At 44.0% G+C, this 24,140-nt stretch overlaps 2 protein-coding genes across 2 annotated transcripts; both read right to left on the bottom strand.

Annotated features, from left to right (window-relative positions):
• Window positions 1-1,126: 1,126 nt before the first annotated feature.
• Window positions 1,127-12,869, bottom strand: LOC311609456 (survival motor neuron protein). Its single transcript, XM_084802574.1, has 9 exons — window positions 12,750-12,869; window positions 11,031-11,102; window positions 10,735-10,854; window positions 9,718-9,918; window positions 9,357-9,503; window positions 7,180-7,272; window positions 6,112-6,222; window positions 3,757-3,807; window positions 1,127-1,432 (listed from the first exon to the last, which is right to left on the bottom strand). The coding sequence occupies exons 1-8, from the start codon at window positions 12,819-12,821 to the stop codon at window positions 3,760-3,762; spliced, it is 864 nt and encodes a 287-aa protein (XP_084658700.1). The 5' UTR covers window positions 12,822-12,869; the 3' UTR covers window positions 1,127-1,432; window positions 3,757-3,759.
• Window positions 12,870-18,796: 5,927 nt separating this feature from the next.
• Window positions 18,797-24,130, bottom strand: LOC311608717 (small EDRK-rich factor 1). Its single transcript, XM_084801341.1, has 3 exons — window positions 23,954-24,130; window positions 23,028-23,136; window positions 18,797-19,072 (listed from the first exon to the last, which is right to left on the bottom strand). Exons 1-3 carry the CDS (start codon window positions 23,958-23,960, stop codon window positions 19,000-19,002), a joined length of 189 nt encoding a protein of 62 aa, XP_084657467.1. The 5' UTR covers window positions 23,961-24,130; the 3' UTR covers window positions 18,797-18,999.
• Window positions 24,131-24,140: the final 10 nt, after the last annotated feature.

Consider the following 24,140-nt stretch of genomic DNA (forward strand, 5'->3'; position numbering starts at 1 on the left):
TAATTAAACAATCTGCAAATTAACCAAGTTATGTTGAATCTATAACAGAAAATAGTCATGAAAGGTAATACTCTCTTCTAAAAGCTCAAGTCATAGAACATACTTTTACAAAGCTACTTACTAGCTTTGTAATAGTATTGACTATTTATTAATTTAATAATATTTACTTGGTGGCTAATATGCTAGGCTTAATTTAGTTCACCTAGCAGAAACTTAGGAAAGGCCAGCATTCACCATATTCTGTTTTATAGTAGTGGAGATGCACACCAGGCAGTGTTCTACCAACGGGCTCCATCTTCAGCATAAAATACTGATCGCATTAACCTCTTCTTCTAAAGGTAACTAAACCAGGGAGAACCCAATGGTGATAGCACGTGGAACTTCAAGGTCACAATGAGAGAGATGGCATGAGCACTGGGTTAGGAAGTGTACATGATGAGGTAAGGGACACCGAGGGGAGAGAGGGAGACTAGAGACAGGCAAGGGAAGGTGCCAGGGCAACAACACAGTTAGGTGTGGCAGGCCCTGCGATGCCAGCCTCTGGGAGGCTATGTCAAGAGCCCTGTGAATCACACAGAGGCCATGTGAAAACAAGACTCTTTCAATAAAGTAGAGAACAGGGCTGGTGAGAAAGAAAGCTCAACAGGTAAAGGCGCCTGCCACCAGATGACCTCAATCCAATCCCTAGAACCTACATAGCAAAAAGTAATGAGCTGGGTGTGGGGCGCGCACGTTTGACTCAGGCACTCAGGGAGACAGAGGCAGGAGGATCAACAGGAGTTTGAGGCCAGCCTGGTCCAGAATGCAAGTCCAGGACAGCTGCACAGAGAAACCCTGTCTCAAAAAACAAACAACAAAAACAAACAAACAAACAAACAAAACAGCAAGCAAGAAAGAAAGGTCTTTATAAGTTGTTCTTTGACTCCATATTTGAGAAATGGAAAACACACACACTAAAGAACAACAAAAAAAAAACAACAGATCACACAATGGTTGGAATATCAATTTGTTCTACTTTCAGAAATTACCCTTTACCCAAGTAATAAGTTTGAGTAGTTTTCTTTCTATATCTTTAGACGCAACTTCACTGGATATATCCCAAAAGAAAACATTTATAAAGTCAAGATTTCAAAAAAGGACTTTTATTTATCTTTAAAGGAATGAATAGAAATCTTAACACACTGAGAAAATTACTGCTCTACAACTGTGCTCAATCAGTTTTGGCAGATTGGCGTCTACGCACTCACATTTCCCCCGTCTGGTTCCTCAGACTGCTTATGCTCTAAACACGCTCCACTGGTGATTTAGGCATGGACCCCAGACTGGGAAAACGCTGGTGATGCCATTCAAAGAAAGAGTCCACAAAGATGACGATGAGACTTCTGTTCTTATCGGCCAGGGAAACCAACCTCTCCTTGGGAGAGAGCTGAACCTGAATTTGAAAGAAAAAAGTTTAGGCAGTTATAAGATATAAAAAAGAAATCGCATGTGTGCATATGTATCTAAGTGTGGAGGTCAGAGACAACTAGGAAGAGTTGGTTCTTTCCTTCCACCCTGGGGACTGAATTCAGGTCATTAGCCCTTTGGCCTCTATAGCATCTTGTCAGTTCCCAAATCATATTTTTATACAGAATGCAAAAACTAAAACTATGTTGACATAATATTAGTTTAAAAATTAAGGAGTACTGTATTTGATCTCTATTATGGTTTAAACATACTTCATATTATCAAATCATGTGTTTTCATTAAAAAATAGTGACTGAGCCAGGCGTGATGGTGCACGCCTTTAATCCCAGCACTTGGGAGGCAGAGACAAGCAGATCACTGTGAGTTCAAGGCCAGCCAGGCCAACAAAATGAGTTATAGGACAGCCAAAAGTACAGACACTCTGTCTCGGAAAAAAAAATAGTGACCGCAACAGTTTAATAAACATTTTTTTTCAATGTAGTAAAGCTAGAAATTAAGTCACTTGGATTATAATATCAAGTACCTCTAGAGTTAAAAATGAACTCAAATTTCTAGGGCCTCCAGAAAGTTACAGTAAGAATGACAGGTACATAAGCAGCATTCCAGAGCCATGCCTGTCTGCTGCATGATATCTGAGCACGCTGTGAACTCTGCGGGGGTGTTATTTACTGGAAAAATCTATTTCTAGTTGTGGTGTGGCTCAGCCTTAGCACACACATCTTTAATCCAAGAGCTTTCTGCCTAAATATTGTAAACAGGATTCATTGGCTCAATAAAGTCAACCATAGGTCAAGATGTAGAGCAAGCAACCACTTGACAGGGAGTGAACACAGGATTAAGAAAAAGCCATAGAAAGTAGGAGGAAGTAGGAGGATGGGGAGAGAGAAGCACAGGAAGTAGAAGGCAGGGACACTCAGTTTAAAGAAGGTTGTTTGAGACAGCATGGGGGAGAGGCGCCTGCTGAGGAGGAAGGTCAGCTGGGTGCTTTCTCTGCCTCTCTGAGAGAGCAGGTCTTCACCCCAGCATCTGGCTCCCGAGTCTTTGTTGGTAAAATTAAACGATTGATATTTTGTTAAAAGCAATGCCTGTCTGCTTCCTGCCGTGATGATCACGGGCCCACCCTAGTTTCTGTTAGGAGGTGCCTTCATCACAGTGTCTCTTCTAAGCAACAGGTCAGTAACTAAGACAACAGATAATGCAATGTACTGTACACTGCAGCATATCAAAAGAGGGGGTGGGTCTAGAGAGATGGCTCGATGGTTATAGCACTTACTCTTCTTGTTAGAGCACCCAACCACCTTATATCCGCCTATACATATCTCAAGTTTCATGGGATCCAATACCTTCTTCTGGCCTCAAGGGCACCAGGCATGCACATGGTACATAAACATACATGTACACAAAATCTCCATACACACAAAAAACATGTAAACCTGATGATATGGCTCAGTGGCAGAATGTTTGCTTACTACTTTTGTGTGAGGCCCAAGGTTCACTCCCTATTACCACACCTTAACACACACACACACACTCCTGAGTGCAATGACACTGCAATTATCTTCACACTCTATGCCAGATTCTAAAGCAGGTATGGTGGTGCGTATCTACAATCCTTGCACTACAGAGACTGAGGCAGAACAGCAAAGAGTTCAAGGCCAGCTTAAGAGTCTGTTTTGCCAACATAATCAAACCAACCACCAAGTATTTGGGGGATGATACTTTGATACCATGAGAATTTGATTATGTGAATATAATTCAATATTTAATCTAATTTTTGGCTGTCTTTAGTGGGGCTGGAGAAGAGGGCTCAGCAGTTAAGAACACTTGCTGTTCTTCTAGACTACAGTTCTGTTCGTTACACCAGGTCACGCCACTGACAAACACACGTAACTCAAGTAACTCAAGCCCCAGGGGATCTAATGTCCTGTTCTGGCAGTCATGCATACCCCACCCCCACCACAGCACACAGGGACACAGGCACATGTGCAAATCTTAAAAAAGAAACTATCTTTAGTAGTTTTAAATGTCCAAAACACTCATTTCCCATATAAAAGTTATACAAGGCTAAATCAGCTTTTTTTTTTAAAGATTTATTTATCATATATAGTGTTTTTGCCTGCATGTACACTTGCCCACCAGAAGAGGGCACCGTATCTCATTCTAGATGGTTGTAAGCCACCATGTGGTTGCTGGGAATTGAACTCAGGTCCTTTGGAAGAGCAGGCAGTGCTCTTAACCTCTGAGCCATCTCTCCAGCCCCTAAATCAGCTTTTTAAAAAACAGACTTACTGCTTAATTTGTATGTGAGCACTTTCCTTCTTTTTTATTTTGTCTGAAACCCTGTAAAAAACACAAATAAAAGGTTAAAAGAACAGAGTACACGGTAGATAAATGTGTGAATAAACATTTCAGGCCAAGCTGGATGCCGAGTGTGGTGATGCATGTCTACACTGGGAGGCAGAGGAAGGAGGACCAGGAGTTCAAAGTCATCTTCAGATCCACAGTGAACCTAAAGTCAGCCAGTGCTACAGTAGCCCCCGTCTCATGTCAGGAGCCCATGCCTTAATTCCAGCACTTGGAAGATAGAGGCAGGTGGATCTCTGAGTTCAAGACTAGCCTGGTCTCTCCTTTAAAATCAAAACACAACAAAACAATAATTCTTAAACCCAACTTAGTGATGTATACCTAATGACCCTGGTGCTTAGGAGACAAAAGCAAGAAGTCCTTGATTTCAAGGTTAGCCTGGGCCAGTAAAAGGCTGAGCTATACAGTAAGACTCTGCCACAAAAACCATGAGACTAGGAACAGTTTGATGCTAGAGCATTTGCCTAACATGTGCAGTGCCGTGGGTTTCTTCTGCATGGCAAGAGCCAAGTAAGTAGTCTGTTTCATGTCAGGCATTAATTTTATTTAATAAAATGCCATCAGAAAATAAGTTTATATATTTAAAAACGTAACTTATACTACTCCAATACACTTTAACAGTCACTGATCCAAGCCAGGCATGGTGGCACACACTGTAACCCAGCAACTAGAAAGCTAAGGCAGGAGGACTGGTACAATTTGGAGGCCAGGCCAAGCTACACAGGGATTCAGGGAAGCCTGAGCTACACAGTGAGACCCTGTATTCCCCCTGCAAAACAAACAAACAAACAAACAAATCAAATCAAAAAAGGATCCCAAAGTAAAAATACTAATTTGGAATTAAGTTTTTCTTCCTTTATTACTAGTGATACTCCTGACCTCAGTCACCCACTAAAGCTGAGAGTATGGCTCAGTGGGACAGACTTCCAAGGTCCTGTAGTGTAACCCAGCCCCCAGAAACAATGAACAAACTCCAGAAATCATTAAGCACTAGAACTCACTAAGTGGAAAGTGCTAAAGTTTTGTTTTGTTTTGTTAAAGCTAAGGACTCAAACATTGTCTCTCCTGGTCAGACTAGCCCAACACCTCCTTCTCACTTCAATGCCATCTGCACTTATCTCCACGTACACCTAAACTCACATCTACCCAGCCACGAGATGTAAGCAAAGTGACTTGTGCCTAGTGAGGAGCAAAGCTAGAGCACTTAGGCTACCGCAAATGCTCACTCATTCTTGCTCTGCTTTGATTTCTGCAAGACAGGATGGACGAGGTGAGCCCTGACCTCCTGCTGTGACATGGCAGGAGACACTGTGGCTTGGGCCACACTGGGTGAGGGCTAAGGATTGCTCACCTGAGTCAATGGGCTCCTCACAAGTCTGGGCTACTGGAAAGCCTGACTCACAGGCTTGCTTACTCCCCTCAAAGGTGAACAGCCCTCAGCACTCCTGCTCCAGGAAAGCACACCCCCACACTTCTGAAGGTCATATGCTTTAAACTAAACACACTAATGGAATGAAATGTCCTTATGCACACACACAGCTGCCACTCCTAAGAAGGAGCTCTGAATTTGGGGCCAACACTCTGAGGACCATGGCTATCTAAAACTGCTTCTTAGGCTGGAGTGAAAAGTACTGACCAGCGAGTGGGCTGAGCCAGTGTGCCAGTTAGAGCCAGGGGAATAGAGGCTGACCTGGAGTACACACAGAAATCCTACCAAAAGGAACTGTGTGGTTGTGGTGTAAGCCTTGGAGGCAGAGGCAAGTAGATTTCTGAGTTCAAGGCCTGCCTAGTCTACAGAGAGAGTTTCATGACAGCGGGCGACACACAGAGAAACTCTGTCTTAAAAAAAGCAAACAAACAACAACAAAAACTAAAAAACAACCAGAGCCAGAAGTTTTAAATGAACTACAACCATATTCAGAAGGGATGATAAAAGAGGACTGTCAATTTTTAAACTTTACGGTAGTCTTAAAAACTGCCCTAGCCGGGCATGGTGGCACAGGCCTTTAATTCCAGCACTCTGGAGGCAGAGGCAGGTGGATCTCTGTGAGTTCAAGGTCAGCCTGGCCTACAAAGTGAGTCCAGGACAGCCAAGTCTACACAGAAAAAGCCTGTCTCAAAATAAATAAATAAATAAACAAATAAAATAAAATAAAATAACAGCCTTAAATTTTTAGGCTCCACATTACAAACCACACTTTTAGTCATGCAATAGTTCTAGGTGCAAAACTTGGCACCAAAAGTTGTACAGCTGCAAAAAGGATGTCAGGGAATCCTTACCATATAGTAGCCAGTATGATAGCCACTCATGTACCAAGAGATTAGCATACTGCCCAGAGCATCAGTGTCATCCAGACAGTCTGGAGATATGGGAGGAGGCGGAGGAATTATCTGGAAAGGGAAGAAATCCTGTTAGGAAAATAATGAAATCCAGGGTTCATTTTACACAGAGAATAATGGATATTAATTGAACCTTTCCCATACACCATGAGATGCCTTCTACTTCATTTTTTAGAAATCTAGCACTACAACAATAAATAAACTTAACAAAGATCAAAAGCATTTAATAAATAGTATGATTAGACTATTTTTGTTCCATTATGAAGCTATGCATAAGATACAAAACAGAGACTCAGTTTCTCCACAAAACAAAATGCGCACGCACACGCACATACTGAGAATTTAAGGACACTAAAAGGAAAGATTTGGGAAAGGACGCCTGCCTGACTCCCACACAAATACAGTCTGCCCAAAAATATCCTGTTAACTACTGTTAAGATCTTTTAAACATCTACCATTAAATTCCATTAGGGCCTGATGGTGGTGGGGCATGCCTTTAATCCCAGCATTAGGAAAGCAGAGGCAGTTGGATCTCTGTGAGTTCAAGGACAACCTGTTCACAGAAAGAAAGCCTGTTTCAAAAACCAAACCAAATCAAACCAAACTAACAAAAACAAAAAGCAAAAACAAAACCCCCAAACAAACAAACAAATAAAAACAAGAATAAAGCAGTGAGAAATTCCAGGCCCAGAAGCTTGCATCCAAGAACTCCAGAAGACACAGAATCTATCTTCTGTGTGTTGAGCACGGTCCTTTCTAACAGAATCCAGCACCAGTAAACTGGGTACCAACTACTGAGGGAGGAAACACACACGACACAACTTGGAGACGAGCCTGGGCAAGCACTGTGTCTGGGTAAGAGGGCTGCACAACAAAAACTTGAGGTTTACATTTTTACTTGTTATAATCCAACATTGGGGTGGCCGAAGCTAGCACACGCCAATTTCCTATATTCTGAAAAATTCCTAACCCCATATAAAAGTTTAATCTAAATTCTTTTATACTTACTGGTGGTCCTGAAGGGAACGGAGGCATCCAACACGGCAGGAAGGGGGGAGGGGGAGGCAGTGGTGGTGGGGGGCCATTGAATCTTACACCCGGCTGCAAAGAGGATTCCGAAGGAAGTTAATACTTTAAAGAAAAATTCCTTCCTTCACAAAAGAAAGAGTATTCAAAACCAAAATAATGAAAATAGGAACTGGAGAGATGGCTCAGTAGCTAAATGCACCTGTATTACATTCACACAGACATGCACACATACACATAATTAAAAATAAAGCAAATCTTAAGTGGTAGCCTCTAGATTTCTTCATTTCGTTTCTACATAAACATTCAGAAAATAAAATCACAGTAAAGATTTGTAACTGCCTAATAAATCGGAGACAATGCACTTACTAAAATAACTTAATCACAAGATTATATTCTTCCCCTACTGTCACAATAACACGGTGTTATACTGGGCTCACAAGATGGCTCAGCAGATAAAAGGTGCTTGTCACCAAGTCTGAAAGCCCAAGTTCAATTCCCAGGACCCACATGGAGGAAGAGAGCCAACTCCAACAAGTTGTCCTTTAACCTCCGAATGTACACAGTACCCACCCCAAGTAAATAAATGTAAAAAAAGAAAAAGTTTTAGTGGTCCTATCACTTACATATGCTAAAGTACATTGTACAAACTACCAGAAAGACAAATATTTCAGACTCAAGAAACTCTAATATAATACAACCTTCAATTAGGAAATTATCATAGAGAGTCTTTTTTTTTTTTTTTTTAAATTTTCTAAAACATTAATTTATTTAGTGGTGTGTGCCTGCATGGGTGGAGCATGTGTCATGGTACTCATGTGGAACCCAGAGACAACCTTTGGGACTTGTTTCTCCCCTTCTATCAAGAGGACTTGGGGGAATCAAACTCAGGTTAGCAGCTTGGGGCAGATGCCTTACCCACTAAACCGCTTTATGTCACTTTTTTAATTCTAGGTTTTAGTTTTGTCCTTTAAAACAACAACAACAACGACAAAACAAAACAAAACATGTCACTATGTAGCCCAGGCTGGTTCCAAACTCAGTAACTGTCTCCTCACAGCCTCTCCAGTGCTCAGAGCTGACAAGCCACTACTGTGCTCATTTCTCTTGATTTTTAAAAATTACTAACTAGGGGTGAAGAGATGGTTCAGCTGGTAAAGCACCTGCCTCACAAGCATGAAGGCCTGATTTTGGGTCCCCAGCACCCACACAGCCAAGCAGGACAAGGCAGCACACAGCTCCAGCGCCATCCCTGGGAAGATGGAGACAGGGTCCCTGGGGTTCAATGGCCTGCCAGACTAGCTGAGTCAGCAAGCTCTGAGCTCACTGACATGCTCTGTCCCAGAAAATGAGGTGGAGAAGTGACTGTAGAGCTTTGGCCAACACATGCACCAGTGCCCACACATAACATGAACATACACAAACTTATGTGTGCACACACATGAATTATCGAAGTAGCAGTTTCTCTGAGGAGAAACACTGTGGCTTAGTACAAAACAAACTAGGTAGTTATGGTTCTAGCCTTATTCTTTTTAAAGTTAACTTCTTCTACTTACAACCAAAGAGGCCATAAAAAGTGTTTACATCTTAACCCTGTAATATACTCTGGGACAAACCAGGTGTGGTGGCTGGCACATGCCTATAATCCCATAGTACTTAGCACATAGAGCACAAGGATCTGTGCAAGTCAGAAGTCAACTTGCAGAATAGGCTCTTTCCTTCCACCATGTGGGTCTCATGCACACACTCCATGATGCAATAAAGGTCTTTAAAACAGAAAGTATAGCTGGGCGTGGTGGCGCACGCCTTTAATCCCAGCACTCAGGAGGCAGAGGCAGGCGGATCGCTGTGAGTTCGAGGCCAGCCTGGTCTACAAAGTGAGTCTAGGACAGCCAAGGCTACCCAGAGAAATCCTGTCTCGAAAAACCAGCCAAATAAACAACAACAAAAAAACCCAGAAAGTATACTAGGTACTAGCCTACTATGCCATGGCAGTTGGAAGAGCCTTTTGCTCCCAACACCCTCACTACTACACTTTCTTTTTAAAGATACTGGCCTGGAAAAACTAGTTTCATAGGAAAGCTATAAATTAATGGAAAAGTTAGGGTCCCAATATTAATTACTTCCTACATACATAATGTTCTCAACAGAACATTTACCTTTCCTGGTCCCAAACCTGGCCCTGGCATTGGGGGTGGTGGAGGGAAAAACGCATTCCACGGAGCCGCTTTGGACTTGCTGTGTGGTTTGCCCCCGACAGATCTGGAGGAGTTTTCGCTGTCATCTGTTGAGGCTTGACTTTCATTCTTAAAAAAGAAAAACAATCATTTTGTTATGCAAAGGCAAGACACTTGCCTAGCATCTGTAGGGCCCTGGCCTCGTTTCCTAGCAAGGAGAATGAGACGACAAGACAGAATGAGACTATTATTTAACGGCTTGGTGGGTCAGAGTGACAACTGATTATAATGCTTTTTCCTTATTTAGCGTCTACTTTAGGAACGGACTCTTTCATGACCTTACCTCCTGAGCGCTCTGTTCTACATTATTAGCTACGTCACAGGTTGGGGACAGTAAATCAGACAGATTGTGCTCCTCTCTGTTTCCATATCCAGTATAAACCACCACACAGGTGTCTCTCTTAAAATCAACTGACGCAATGGTAGCTGGGTAAATGCAGCCATCTTCTGACCAAACGGCAGAACATTTGTCACCAACTTTCCACTAGAAGAGAAATGAAAGACTCAGACATACAGTACGTCTTTTGAATAGAACAAACCCTAACCCAGCTCTCCAGCTGAAATTCCTATCCCCCATCTACTCAGTCAGACACTACTTAGTCACTTCTTTTCTCAGTATATGAATGGTTGTAATGTATTTTACCACTTAAACTTGTCACTAAGAACAAAAGAGACCCAAAGTGCATCCAGCACTCTAGCTAAATAAAAGCAAATGCTCTCCAAATACGAACACCTTCCCTTTTGGTATAATGAGCTGGCTAATGAGGCATTAGACTACTTTCCCAAACAAACAAACACACAAACACACACACACACACACACACACACACACACACACACACACAGCAAACAGAATATGAGAAAAAAAAAATGATCATCTAGTCTCCAGGGTTTGTTCTGATTTAGTGTGGGTGTAATGCGGGACACACAGGGCTGGGCCTGCACCCAGCAGGTGCTCTATCAGTGCACTGCCCTCCCACCCTGGGGCCTCTGTTCTTGAATTAGCAGACCTAGTTACCCAGAAGTTTTGGTTTCTCATAATGATTTTTAAATTGTTGAAAGGTGTATGTGTGTATGCGTATGCATGCGCATGTGCGCTAGAGTTACAGATCAGGAATACAGCACATACTCAGGATAGAAGGAGCTCTGGGTTAAATGCCCAGCATGTCCATGTACGCATGTATGTGTGCCTGTGCATGTGTACACTGCTGACTCAGTTCACAGCTCTCAGGCACTCTAAACAGCATCATCAACCCTTTCCCCCAGACCGGGCAAGACTCTGTTTAAATAAATAAGTAACCTGTTTCAAGGGAGTTGTGGCATTCTTCTTTTGGTTTTTATTCTTCTTAGCAGGTTTTCTTCTAGCTGTGCCTTTTGGCTTATCTGAAGTTTCACAAATGTCACCATTCTTTAGAGCATTCTATGAAAACAGTGACAGAAATGTGTGTGTTAGGAAGGATGCATTTCTAGAGACTCAACACTTTCTAACATAACAGGTCCCAACTCCTAAGAAAGCCTCCATTTACTTTAGTTTTTTTTTTCCCCTAAATGTATGACAAGAGAAAATAAGGAAAAGAATGATTAAACGTTTCATACCTTAAAGGAAGCCACTGCTTTATCATAAGCTTTTATCAGTGCTGTATCATCCCAAATGTCAGAATCATCGCTCTGAAATGGGAAAGGAATACAAACAATTTATAGATAGATGTGTTTAATAAGGAAAAAAATATATATATATAATAGAAAGTACTGGGGATGTAGTCCAAAGCCCCAGTTCAACCCCTAGCACATGCCTACAGTCCAAATACTCAAAATGTATGTGTTACAGAGGTCTGCATTTTTAGGAAGTTACCACTTACTGGCATAATAGGTCCCATAACCAAAGAAAGCCTCAGTTTACTCAGCAGAGGCAGGAGGATTGCCAGGCCTGGCCTGGGCTACACAGAGTGGATTCCAAGACAGTGCAGACTACAACATAAGACCTTATCTCAAGAAAAAAAAAATCCAAACCACAAACTACAAATTATAATGGGGAGGTAGAGCCAGAAGGACGGCCAAGAGTTTCAAGCCAGCCTCGTCTATGTATTGAATTCTAGGCCAATTTAGGCCATGGAATTCAGCCCTGATTCAAAAATAAAAAAAAAGAGCCAGACAAACTTCAAAACCAGGTGTGGTGGTGGACCCCTTTAGCCCAGCACATGGGAGGCTGAGGCAGGTCAATCTCTGTGAGTTTGACACCAGCTCGGCCTACATGGAGAGTTCCAGGTCTGCTAGGGCTACATGGTGAGACCTGTCTCAAAACAAAACAACAACAACAACAAAACAAACCAATAACAACAACAACAACAAAACAAACCAATAAGTAAGATTACACCCGGGGCTTGAAGAAGATACCTAGATGACAAATAGCCACAGGGAAGTGTGTGGCTTAAGAAGAGAACCAGACCACCAGGGCTATGCTGAGGCGAAAGGCAAGGCTTTCCTCAGGCTAGGAACTGCAGGGCTGTTCAGAGAGAGGGAAGGGAGCATCATCAAATGTTGCCATGAATTCTCTTCGCCCGTCCTAGGCTCCGAGCAGAAATCGCACACCAACCTATACCAAGGCTGAACTCCTAATGTTTTAAACTTTGTTTTTTAGGCGGAGTAGTATGTTGTTTCTCAGGCTAGCCTCAGCCTCACAATCCTGCCTCAGTAGCTGGGATTGGTCACAGGCACGGCCTGTAGCTCTCCTTTCCCCTCCCATTTAAGAGCGTTTGTTTTTTACGGAGTCTCACTACAGTTTAGGCTGGCCTCGCGTTCACACCGACGACAGGCTTGAAATCCTGATCCTCCTGCCTCGGTCTCCCCAGTGCCTCCCGAGCGCACCACCAAGCCTGGCTCTGATCTTCCGGCTCACACACTGTAAGCCTTTCTCGTCTTCCCCACCTGGGTGGACGGCTGTCAACAGCAGCTTTTCAACCACCCGGGCCATCTTTAGATATCCTCAGAAACTTGGTCCTTCTAGTCACAAAACTATATCCAGAGCCCAAGACGCTAGTCTAAATTCACTGTTAACAACATCTTGATCCTGACCTAAATTTGGAGCATTTCAATGACTCCTAACTGGTTTCATCGCTTTCGGTCAGCCTGTCCCCCGCACACGCCATCACAGTCACACAGCACCGAAGCGTGGCTCCCAGCCTCCCAGGCGCCCAAACTGCACCCGGAGCCGCCTGCGGGTGGAATAGCAGCACGCAGCCCGAGCGAGCGCGCACTGGCTCGGTCCCCGGCAGCTCTCCGAGCGCTGGCGCCGTCCTGCGCCACCTGCGACCTCACCTGACCGGTGCCACGCCGGAACAGGACCGCGTCTTCCTGTTCAGAGACCGCGCCACCGCTGCCCATCGCCATGGCGAGCTACCACGGACGCTACCGGGCCCGCCCAGGGACGACTTCCGCCGCGTGGGGGCTTCTGGGACCGGAAGAGCACGGTGGCCGGGAAGCAGGGAGAGCCCGTCCGCACGCTTTAGGCAAATGGCTAGTAAGCTCCCAACTTGCTCCTTTCAAGGCTCTCGCTTTCTCCCCTCCCCTTTCTTCTAGCTCTTTCTCGTTTACCTCTTATTTTCTTCCAGCTTATTTTCCTTCCTCCACAGCCCCCTCTCCCTTTTTATTTCGTTTTTCAAGTCAGGGTCCCACACTGTAGCTCAGCCTCGCTATATAGCCCAGGCTGACCATTACTCCGTCAGTTTCCACAGTTCGGGGATTACAGTTTCTGTTTGCTTCCTATACAAACAAACAAACAAACAGTAGATTTCATATAAAATAATTGTAACAGCGGGTAGCTGGAGATGGCTCAGAGGTTAAAAACACTGCCTGTTCTTCCAAAGGTCCCGAGTTCAATTCCCAGCAACCACGTGGTGGCTCACAACCACCTATAATAAGATCTGGTGTTCAGGTGTACATGCAGGCAAAACGTTGTATACTTAATAAATAAATAAATCTTAAAAAGAAATAGAAGTTACCACGCCAAGATGAAGCTCCACTATAAGGGTGTCCTGTGTTGGTGCTCGACGAACACACCAGTCATTAGATGATGGCCTGGTATAGGGCTTTCCATTGCACTGTTAGGTGCCCATTTGGTAGTAGGTACCAGGTGAGGGTGGTTGACCCTTTTCTTGGTCTGGCATGTCTGGTAAGTTGTTGGGTCTGGTTTTCCTGATAGGAGTTTGATACAGCCATGCACAGCCATAGTTGCTCTTCATAGTTACAGACTGCCTGCCTTTCTTCTCTCAGGAACGAGTCACTTATCAGTCTGTACCAGATAGTTCCTGACAGGTGGTGCTAGGTCTGTTGTACCTAGAGGCTGCAGTTACCTTCCTGTGGGATCAGAAGCCGCTTGTAAGGGTAGAGTTTCCAGAGGAAAGCAGGTATGAGTTGGGAGCCAGCCTGGTCTACATAGGAGGTTCTATGATGGTTCATTATCAACCTTCGATCAAGAATGGCTCAGAGGTTAAGAGCACTGCCTGCTCTTCTAAAGGTCCTGAGTTCAATTCCCAGCAAGCACATGGTGGCTCATAACCATCTACAATGAGAGCTGGTGCCCTCTTCTGGCGGGTAGGCACACATGCAAGGAGAGTATGTTTAAATAATAAATTTTAACAAAAACAAAAACAAAAAAAAAAGATTTCTCACAACCAACCATCTACAATGAGATCTGGTTCCCTCGTCTAGTGTGCGAGCATACATGTAGTCAGAACACTGTATACATAATAAATAAATCTTTAAAAAAAAGATTTCTAGGTTCGTGTGTCCCAGAATTTAAAAAAAAATTTTTTTTGAAATAGGGACACACCAATGGAGATCGTTTGTTAAGGAAGAATGGCCAGGCAGTGGTGAGGCACGCCTTTAATCCCACACTTGGGAGGCAGAGGCAGGCAGATCTCCATGAGTTCGAGGCCAGCCTGGTCTACAAAGTGAGTCCAGGACAGCCAAGGCTACACAGAGAAACTCTGTCTCAAGAAAAAAAGAAGAAGAAGAAGAAGAAGAAGTAAAGAAAGAATGATCCCAGCTGTGGAAGTGGGCAAAATAATCTAGAGCAGTACCCCAGTGTTCTGGCACAATCCTCTGGAGAGCTGTGGTTCCACACCTCTTTTTAAGGAGCTGAAAGATGATCGGTCTTCTACCAATTCTATGCTAACAAGGGGAGTAGTCCCTGCCGAAGAAAGACCATAAACCTCCCCCAGCTGGCTGGAGAGGAGGCTTTGGCTTCTCTGTAGTAGGCGTTGGGAACCTTGTATCATAAGGCCCTGAGTTTGAAACTGTCATAGCCAAAAGATAAACATTTTACAAGACTAAAAATGTGATGCTTCAGCGAGAGTCATACGATGATGCTACCAGCGGCTCCACAAAGGGCCAGAGCGAGAGACCACGCTGCCATGCTTGTGTCAGGAGAGCGATCTTTGTGTTGCTTGCTCTCTGAGGTATCATCCCTCAGAGAAGGAACTGGTGAACGTGGAGAGCAGTGAAACCCTCACACGTTCATGGAGGGACTGTGAAATGGCTTGGTTAATAAACATCAAGCTAAAACAACAAAATACAACAATTTCATGGTACAGTAACATGTGACCCAACACACTAGGGACTTCTATTCTGAGAAATGTGATAGACTATTTTCTCATTGTGTAAACATATGGCATCCTTACATAAACTCAGATGCCTACATGTTGCTGCTGCTGCTAATTTAACTAAGGGACTTCTTTAAGATTTTTTTATTTATTATGTATTATCACTGCATGTACCCTGCACGCAAGAAGAAGACACCAGATCTCATTATAGATGGTTGGGAGCCACCATGTGGTTGCTGGGAATTGAACTTAGGACCTTTGGAAGAGCAGCCAGTGCTCTTAGCCTCTGAGCCATCTCTCCAGCCCCATAATAGGAGTTTTATAGTATAGGTTTGTCTCAAGTTCATGATCTTTCACAGCCTCCTCAGTATGGGATTACAGGACTACAGTAGTTCTGTGCCCAGCATTAGGCAATAAGGATTTTAGGAGACAATTGCTAAATATGTGGCCTATAACTTACTTCAAAGTCATTATATAGCAAATGACTACCTTTAGAAAGAGCACATACACTTCACGCTTAAGAAATTCCACTGCTAGGTATTTTTCAATAATTATGATTGCTATGACCACCAAATTTCTAATATATAAATGTTTATGTGGTGCTGTGTGTTAGTGGTAAAATGTTTGTTTAGTATGCAAAAGAGCCTGGGGTTGGTCCTCAGTGTTGCATGGAGAAAAAAAACTATGCTAGTATTATTCATAATATTCACAATAACCTTAGGCTGGGAGCACTGTCAGAGTCAGTGAAAAGCAGAGTGCCTTAGCTAAACTAGGGAATATTCACCCAGCAGAACACTGGAACAACGTCTCAAAACAACAACAATAACATGATTTATTTTTAAAACCGGTGTGTAAGGTAAAAATTGTAGGGAGATTTAAGTAATTTTAGAATTTAGACCTTTGTAGAATTTAAGCTGTTTGCCAGTCTGCTTCTCCGGTGGTTTTTGTTTGGGACAGGGCCTTGATAGGTGGCCCAAGCATCATCATCCTACTGCATCAGCCTCCCAAGTCCTGGGCTTATGAGTGTTCACCACCATGTCTGGTTTCAGTGGTATTTTTAGAGATGGGCCATTTCTAAAATGTGTTCCAGTTTGCAATTACTGATAGTTATTCTGCCTGATGAAATGTGCCCATTCAAGCCAAGTCAGAGCTTATAAATGCAGGTTTACTAGGGACAGTTTTCAGTGCGTTCACTGGTCCCAAGGAATGGGGCCAGGGAAGTTGCCATTCAGGGGAAGACAGAAAAGCAGGGAGTCATTATCATTTAAGGAAATCATGGATTTAATTAAGTAAGTTAATACTTTCCCTGTTTAGGGTGCACCTCTAGAAAACCCTGACAAAGATGATAGTATATACAAATCTCATAATCTGGTCAAGTCTATATTAGGGGAATATTGCTTCAGGACTATGCTTGTTTTCATTTTATTTGTAGTTGTAAGTGTGCAAGTGTGTTTGTCTGTGTTTGCACTCCCTACCCCCATGGGAGGAAGCCCATGGAGGCCAGAAGAAGTGTTAGGTCCCCTGAAGCTGGAGTTCCAGTTGGGGGTGACGTGGGTGCTAGGACACGAGGAAACCTGGAGGTGCAGGAAGCACTCCTAACCACGGAACCATCTCCCACCTCCCACGCCTCAAGCCTTTAGCTGCTTGATGTTTATATGTTTTCTAATTTATAATAGCCATCAGATCCTATTAAGCTTTTGTTTAAACATTTTATTGCATTTGTGTATTCACTTATTGTGTGGGAAGGTGTGCATCTGTGGAGGTCAGAGGTCAACTCAAGGGTTAGTTCTCTCCGTGTGGTTTCCAAGGATCGAACTCAGATCGTCAGGCTTGAGCAGCAAGGGCCTTTACCTGCTGAGACGTCCTTCCTGCCCCAAGTCACATTGTGTGGTGTGTGTGTGTGTTGGTGGTGGTGGTGGTTGGTAGACTGTCCAGCATGGACCAAGTCCTGTGTTCACACCATAGCACCATATAAACTGAGCATAGTGGGAGGTCTGTCTTCTCAGGTCTTGGGAGGTAGTCAGGAGGATCAGCCTTTGAAGGTCAGCTTCAGCAAAACCATCAAGTTCACAATCAGCCTGGGATACTAGAGGCCTTATGTGAAACAAAACTCAGATACCCAGCCCCAAGCCCCAGGTTTTTGTGTATGGATGTGTGTGGAGGTCAGAGGTCAGAGGTTGATATAATGAGTCTTCCTCAATCGGTATTTGCTTTTTTAACCAGTTTCTCATTGAACCTGAAGCTAGCCGATTATGCTAGTCTGGCTGTCCAGGACACTCCAGGGTTCCTCCTGTCTGTTTGTCCAGTGCTGGGATGATAGGTGCACCCCCACACTTCGAGCCTTTCCTGGGGTTGCTAGGCATCTGAACTCAGATCCTCATGCTTGGCTGGTAACCATTTTACCCACTGAGCCACCTCCCCAGATCCTCAAGGCCTGGGATTTTGAAAACATTAAGAATATAACATTTTAAAAAAGAAATGTCAAAGTCTAAGTAGACCTCTTGCAGAGTCCTCATTTGGTTCCCACCCATTTGGTTGGTCTTCCTGGTTTGTACTAGTGTGAATTATTGTAGTAAAGCAGCTGGTTACAAAGCAAAACAGTATCTAACACGAACGCACACAGTTTGTGTGTGGTGCCGGACACTGAACTAGGGCAAGCACTCTAATGGTGCTGGACCCCAGCCTCTCCAGAGAAAACCTCAAGACTGGGGCTCAGCTGGTGAAGGCACAAGTACAGGCGAGACAACCTAAGCTCAATTGCCAGAAGCCATGTGAAAACGCTAGATGTGGAGCTCTGCCAATGCACCTTTAACGCTCATGCTGCAGATAGGGAGGTGGGCATAGAACCACCAGGACAACGGTGCACAAACAATGGTCCTATAAAAAGGAAGGAAAGAACTGACTCCTCAAATGTATCCTTTGATTTCCTTCAGGTGCCATCTCACACACACACACACACCATAAATAGTTAAAATTTTAAGAAAATGTGTAACAAGCAGAAACTTCAACGATCTACTTTAGTCTAGAATTGTAGCCACACTTAATGAACTTCTAGAACTCAGAAGGCCAAGGCAGGAGGATTACTGTGTGTTTAATAATGGCCTGGGCTACAGAAAGAAACTGTTTCTGAAAACAACAAAACCAGGCAGGCATGGTGGCACTTGCCTTTAAACCTAGCACTAGGTAGGCAGAGGCAGGCCAATCTCTGAAAGCTCAAGGAGAGCCTGGTTTACAAAGCAAGTCCAGGACAGCCAGGACTACACAGAGAAACCCTGTCTTGAAAAACAAAACAAAAAAACCAAATCAAACTACTTAACAAAGCGTAAGACCAAACAAAATTCTAGATTTCTATGAGAGACCCTACTCTTGAATCCCGTCGCCCATGGTGCTGGCATCTCAAGTATCTCCAGAGCTCACAGTTTGGTGCTTGCCCCCCACTGGGGTCCTGTTTGGGAGGCTATGGGAGCTTTAGGAGACGAGGCCTACTGGACAGAGTAGGACTCTCAATGTTAAGCAGGTTCCTGCCCAGGCGTGGACTGCTGCTGTGACCTGACAGCCCTGCTATGTGCTCCGACTACCATGGACCGAGCTGCTCTGCTCTCCTATGAAGGAGTGAATCCTCTGAAGCCATGAGCCAATTTGTTCCTCCCTCGACTTCTTAGTCAGGGACTGTGGTCCTAGCAGTGCAAATGTAACACATAATCTATTTAATAAATTACAAACATGTTCTCTTCTGATAAAAAAATAATATTCACCAAGATGTCACATGCATGGTCAGTACTTTATTCCTCGAAGATGGTCTTAAATCATCACATTAAGTAAGGATAAAAATTAAAGTTTCAAATAGAGAGTTTTATGGGGTAAGTTATAACCCATGTAACATAGTCACTCTGAGAAATTTTGATCTTAGAGCCTATGATGCATCCCGCTGGCTGTAGCACCCGGGCTTTCCAGAAGGCCAGTCTTCACTTCTCTCTTGTCTGCATAGATTTCTTCTCATTGGCTGCCTTCTGCTTCTGCTGCATGATCTCCGAGTCCCTGCAATAGAGAAAAGGGTATTAAGTCTTCACAGGAAACTGATATTATGCTCTCATTGTTTCCTATATATAACCCCTTTGGTGCATTAGAAGAAGACATAAAGTCATGTTTTCCCATGACAGTTGGAAAAGCAAAGGCTAGAAAGCCATTCAAGTCAGACCAGGCTACACTTGTCACAGCTTTGGGCAAACAACCTCAGAGCTCTTTCATTTGGGTGGGAAGGGGGAAGGGAGAAGACAGTCTCACTGTGTAGCCATGGCTGCCCTTGAGTTCACTATGGAGACCAGACTGGCCTCCAACTCATGGAAACCCACCCGCCATTGCCTCTGCGTTTAGCAGTCCCCCATATGCCCTGACAGACACATAGGACTACGGCATAGATGTTGTAATTCTTTTCTTTTTTGAGGCAGTGTCTCATGCAGCCAGGGATGGCCTTCAAGTTGATAGCTAGCCAAGAAGACTGTGCGCTCTTGACCCTGTTGCCTCCGTTTCCTCGGTACTGGAATGACAACAATCCAGCTTTTTTTTAAAGCCCCAAATCAAATAGTCAACACTTAGTGGATTCCTCTAATGAAATACAAGGTATTTGAAGAGCTTTCTTAATCCTTGTGTCTCCCTGGTTGAATCTTTATATGTCATGTATGAACTCTAACCCAGCTGCCTGAGGCTGGGGGTCTCTGAGTTAGTGGGGCCCATACTTACATGTATATTTTTTAAATGCCTTTTTTTATAGTTAGTGGTTGCTAAGTGTGGTGATGCGCTCCCATAACCCAAGCACTTGGGAGAAGCAAGAGGATCAGAAATTCAAGGTCTGACTCGATTACACAGGAAGTTCCAGGCTAACCTGGAGCAGGTGAGTGCTTATAAATATTTTTCTTTTTTAAAAAAATCCCACAAAACAGAAGAATAGTATTTAGTGACAGTAGACATCAAATTCAGGGCCTCATTCACAGGCACAGGACTCCGTATCGTTAAAATATACTACATAGCTATGAATCCAGCATCCCCGGCTGGGTGTGGTGGATCACGCAGTGACTCCAGGACATGACAGGCAAATATTACTACCAGTTTTAGGCCAGTCTGAGCTGCATAATGAGTTCCAGTCAAGCCAGAGATACAGTATGAGGCCTTGTCTCAAAAAAAAAAGAGAGAGAGAGAGAGAGAGAGAGAGAGAAATCAAGCCAAGCCAAAGCCACCTTCTACTATGTGCCTAGCACTGTGTTTTATTTTTATTTTTTTGCCTAAGTCCAACAACTCTTAAGTTATTATTATTATCATGTTTCATATTTAAAAAACAGAAAGGGGGGCAAGATGGCTCAGCAGTTAGTTGCCCTTGCTGCTGTTGCAGAGGACCAGAGTTCTGTTTCCAGAACCCACATGTTGGCTTGCCACTGTCTGTAACTTCAGTTCCAGAAGATCCAATGACTTTTCTGACTCCATGAGCATCAGGCATGCAGGTAGCAAACATACATACATGCAGGGAAAATACTCGTATACATAAAATAAAAATAAATATATTTTTAAAAGTCTATATATAAAAGTAGGCACAAGACTGAATAATTTGCCCAAATCACATTTCAAAATCAGGGGTCTTTCCTTTGTTAACATATAAATTGTGAATGAGGCTTTAGTTCACTATTGGCTACATCTAAGATAAGAAGACTTTTCTATAAATACAATAGAAAAAGAAAGGGGAATCTACAGAGAAACCAATCACATGGAAAATAACAATGAAAGTTACTCTTCTGTTTCAAACCAAGCTCTGCAGTATTTGCTGTATGACCTTAGTAATACTCAGGTTCAGAGCCCCAAGCCAGACGTGGCAGCTAACGCCTGGTGCCCAGAATCTGCAAAGCCGAGGCAGAGGAATCCCAAGTGCAACTGTGCAGGATAGTGATACTCGGGGTCTCAAACAAACCAAACCAAACCAGAGTTTCACTTCCCTGTTCTTCACACTGGTGTGAACACTATTTTAGGGTGATAACGGATAGAGGTGACATGTCACATCTAGCACATTTTAAGGGATTGGGTACTAGCTAAACAATGACTATTTCTAAACAGGCTAGAATAGGGTCACTGATCTATGCTCTTTACTCCAAGGTGAACTAACAGAAACTTAAGGTGAGCTTATTGCTTTTTTAGTAAGTGTCACTGTGGCTGGGGAGATTTGTCAGTTATTAAAGTGCTTGCCATACAAATCCGTGTAAAGTCAGGGCATGGTAACATGATCTAAAGGCTCAGTGCTGGAGGCGCAGGGCTTAGGTGAAGCACGCATACACACATAAGCACACCTTGACAGTCATAAAGGAAAAGAAAGTGACATTTAAGGTGCAGGGTCTCTGTGACCACCAAAGCCAGCAAAGTAATTACTACTGCATGAGATAAGACTGCACTCTGGTTCAGAACAGCTCAGGAACCAGTGTTGGCTCAAACTTTGAGGGTCTACAATTGGGTAGTTTATTTTAGGCATAGTAAGCACAGCACAATCTGGAAAAGAGTTTCCTGGTGATACAATTAACTTAATTCTGTGTATACAACAAAACTTAAGACATGACTATGTTAAAAACTCTTAGTAAAGTACAAGTGACATTTTCCATAAAGATAAGTTCTATAGATTAACTAAGGAAATGGGCTCAAGATAAACAAGCTCATGATAAAGGTCTGGAAGAGGACAGAGCTACAGACTGACTGACCAAAAAGCTTGAGATAAGGGTCTTGGGGAGCCCCTGTGTCCTGGCCACCCAGATAGCACAAAGGTTATTCCCAGCCTTCTGGGCAGAAAACAATTTATACATCTCTCCCGGTGAAGAGACAACCCTGTGTGTCTAACACTCCCATTTCCCATGTTTATCTGTGAGCACAAGGACCTGCATGCCTCCTACATTAAGGGATTTGATCTCCTTAAGAAGTTTCAACTGTGGTTTAGTATCCACAGATAGGTATAATAAAACTGATTTAGTGTGCTTTGTGGGGAGGAGAGAGAGTAAGGATCAAGTTCAGAGCCTGGTGTGTGTGTGTGTGTGTGTGTGTGTGTGTGTGTGTGTGTGTGTGTGTGTGTGTGTGTGTGTGTGTGTGTGTGTGTTGGTTCCTGAGAATTGAACCTGCAGCTCAAGTATGGAAAGCATCTGTAACCTATTAAATAATTTTCTTGGGCCAACAAGACACATGCACCTCAAACACACACACAATAAATGTAAAAAAAGAAAATAGAAACATTTATCTTTTCTTGAGACAGTATCTTGTCATATATTCCAGGGTGGCCTCAAACTCTGGATTCTCTTACAACAGGCTCCTGAGTCCTAGGATTACAACTGATCAACACTATGCCCAGAGCATTATAGTGCTAATGTGGCTGTCATGTATTACTTGTCATACAAAGACATCTGAAGTGTAGGGATGGAACTTGGGGCTTTACAGATGTTAAGCAAGTGTCTTCTACTGCTGAGCTACATCCTCAGTGCGCAACTCCCCTGGATTTGAGACAAGGTCTGTAGGTCTCTTTAGCCTGTGCTGGTCTCTTGAGTAGCATAGGGTCTTCTATCAATCCTGTGTCTAAACACTCTCCCTGCAGGGGACCTCCAGAGCCCATACATTGTTTCCGTATTTTCACAACACTCATGTCTATAATTGTTAATCTGACTCCTTGGACAAGCTGTCCACTTTGGAAACACTGTATCCTGAGCAGTAACAGTGCTTACACAAGAAAAATGTTTGTTATTTTTCTACAGTAAAACTCTTAAAGAGTTTGTGGGAGCTGTTAAGATTCTCTGCAAACAGATGACAGCTTGGGGGCTTGAAATTCAGTGTGGTTTCAGCGTACTCAAGAGCTACACAGACACACAGTGTTCACTCTTACTGTAGGCGAGGCTCAGGTCTAGGGAGGGTTTAAACATGTTCTTCATTCATTCTGGAAACATGGCAATCATGACTTGAAAACCGTATCAGCACTACTCACCTCTGCTTTCTCTGAGAGGTAGTCAAGCTATCCTCTTTTCTTTTTCCTTTGCTAATTTCCTGGGTCTTTTTCATGTTTTTCTGGCGGGCAAGTTCCCTTTGATTTCCACCTACAACGATAAACAGTCACGCTCTTTTCCCATCCTCAAAAGTATTATTAATATTCAAGAGTCATTTTTACATAAGCCTTAAAGTTTTATTTATATTTATTAGTAAGAAACCGGAGTATTCCACAGTTATTCCCAGACTAGCAAGGAGAAAGCTTGAGTGGAACCTTCAAGAACTTAAGTATATTATCACATCGGTGTAGGTGTTAACTAGTCACCTTTAATCCCAGCACTCGGGAGGCAGAGACAGGTGCATCTCTGAATGCGAAGGCAGTTTCGTCTACAGAGATAATTCCAGGATAAAGCCAGGGGTACACAGGGAAATCGAAAAATCCAAAATAAAACAAAATAATAAGGAATAAAATATTTTTAAAAATAGCCATCGCAGTGGTTGTGTACACAGGTCACACTCGAAATAAATTCAGGCTTCTGATGGGTGCGGAGGGAAATGCACAGAAGATGCCCTCGCCAGTCCCCACCTTCAGCCCCCGCATCAGTTTGTCAGTTTCACGCCAGCAGAGGCTGAGCTCAAGGAACGTTCCCTTCGACGACCAAACAAAAGAGCTGGCGGGGACCCTGGGTTCCTCACCAGGCTTTCAGACCTCAGGCGCCCGCTGCGACTCGGCGGCCCGCCACACAGAATCTCGGCAGGTGCTGTCCTCAGGGACACCTGAGAGCCCGTACCTGTCCCTCCCGGAGCCACCGTCCCGCCCTGTGTCCCCCCTCCTCCCTCTCCTCCAGCTCCCGCTCCTCCCCCCAGCCGCTGGGCGCCCTCCCTCCCCGCGACCCCCCGCGTCCCCCAAACGGTCCGCGCACTCACGGGCCATGCCGACCACCGGCTGGAGCCTGGAAGACAGCGACCTGGAGAAGCAGCCCGGCAGCAGCCGTCGCCGCCCGGCGCCGAGGAAGCCTGCGCCCCGCGAGGGCCCTCGGTGCGGCGACGCCTCGCTCTGTCAGCCCGCCGCCCCGCCCACCGACCCACAACAGCCGCGGCGTGGCCCGTGAGC

Source organism: Acomys minous, assembly GCF_964271855.1.
Source record: "Acomys minous genome assembly, chromosome: 11".
Lineage (NCBI taxonomy): Eukaryota > Metazoa > Chordata > Mammalia > Rodentia > Muridae > Acomys > Acomys minous.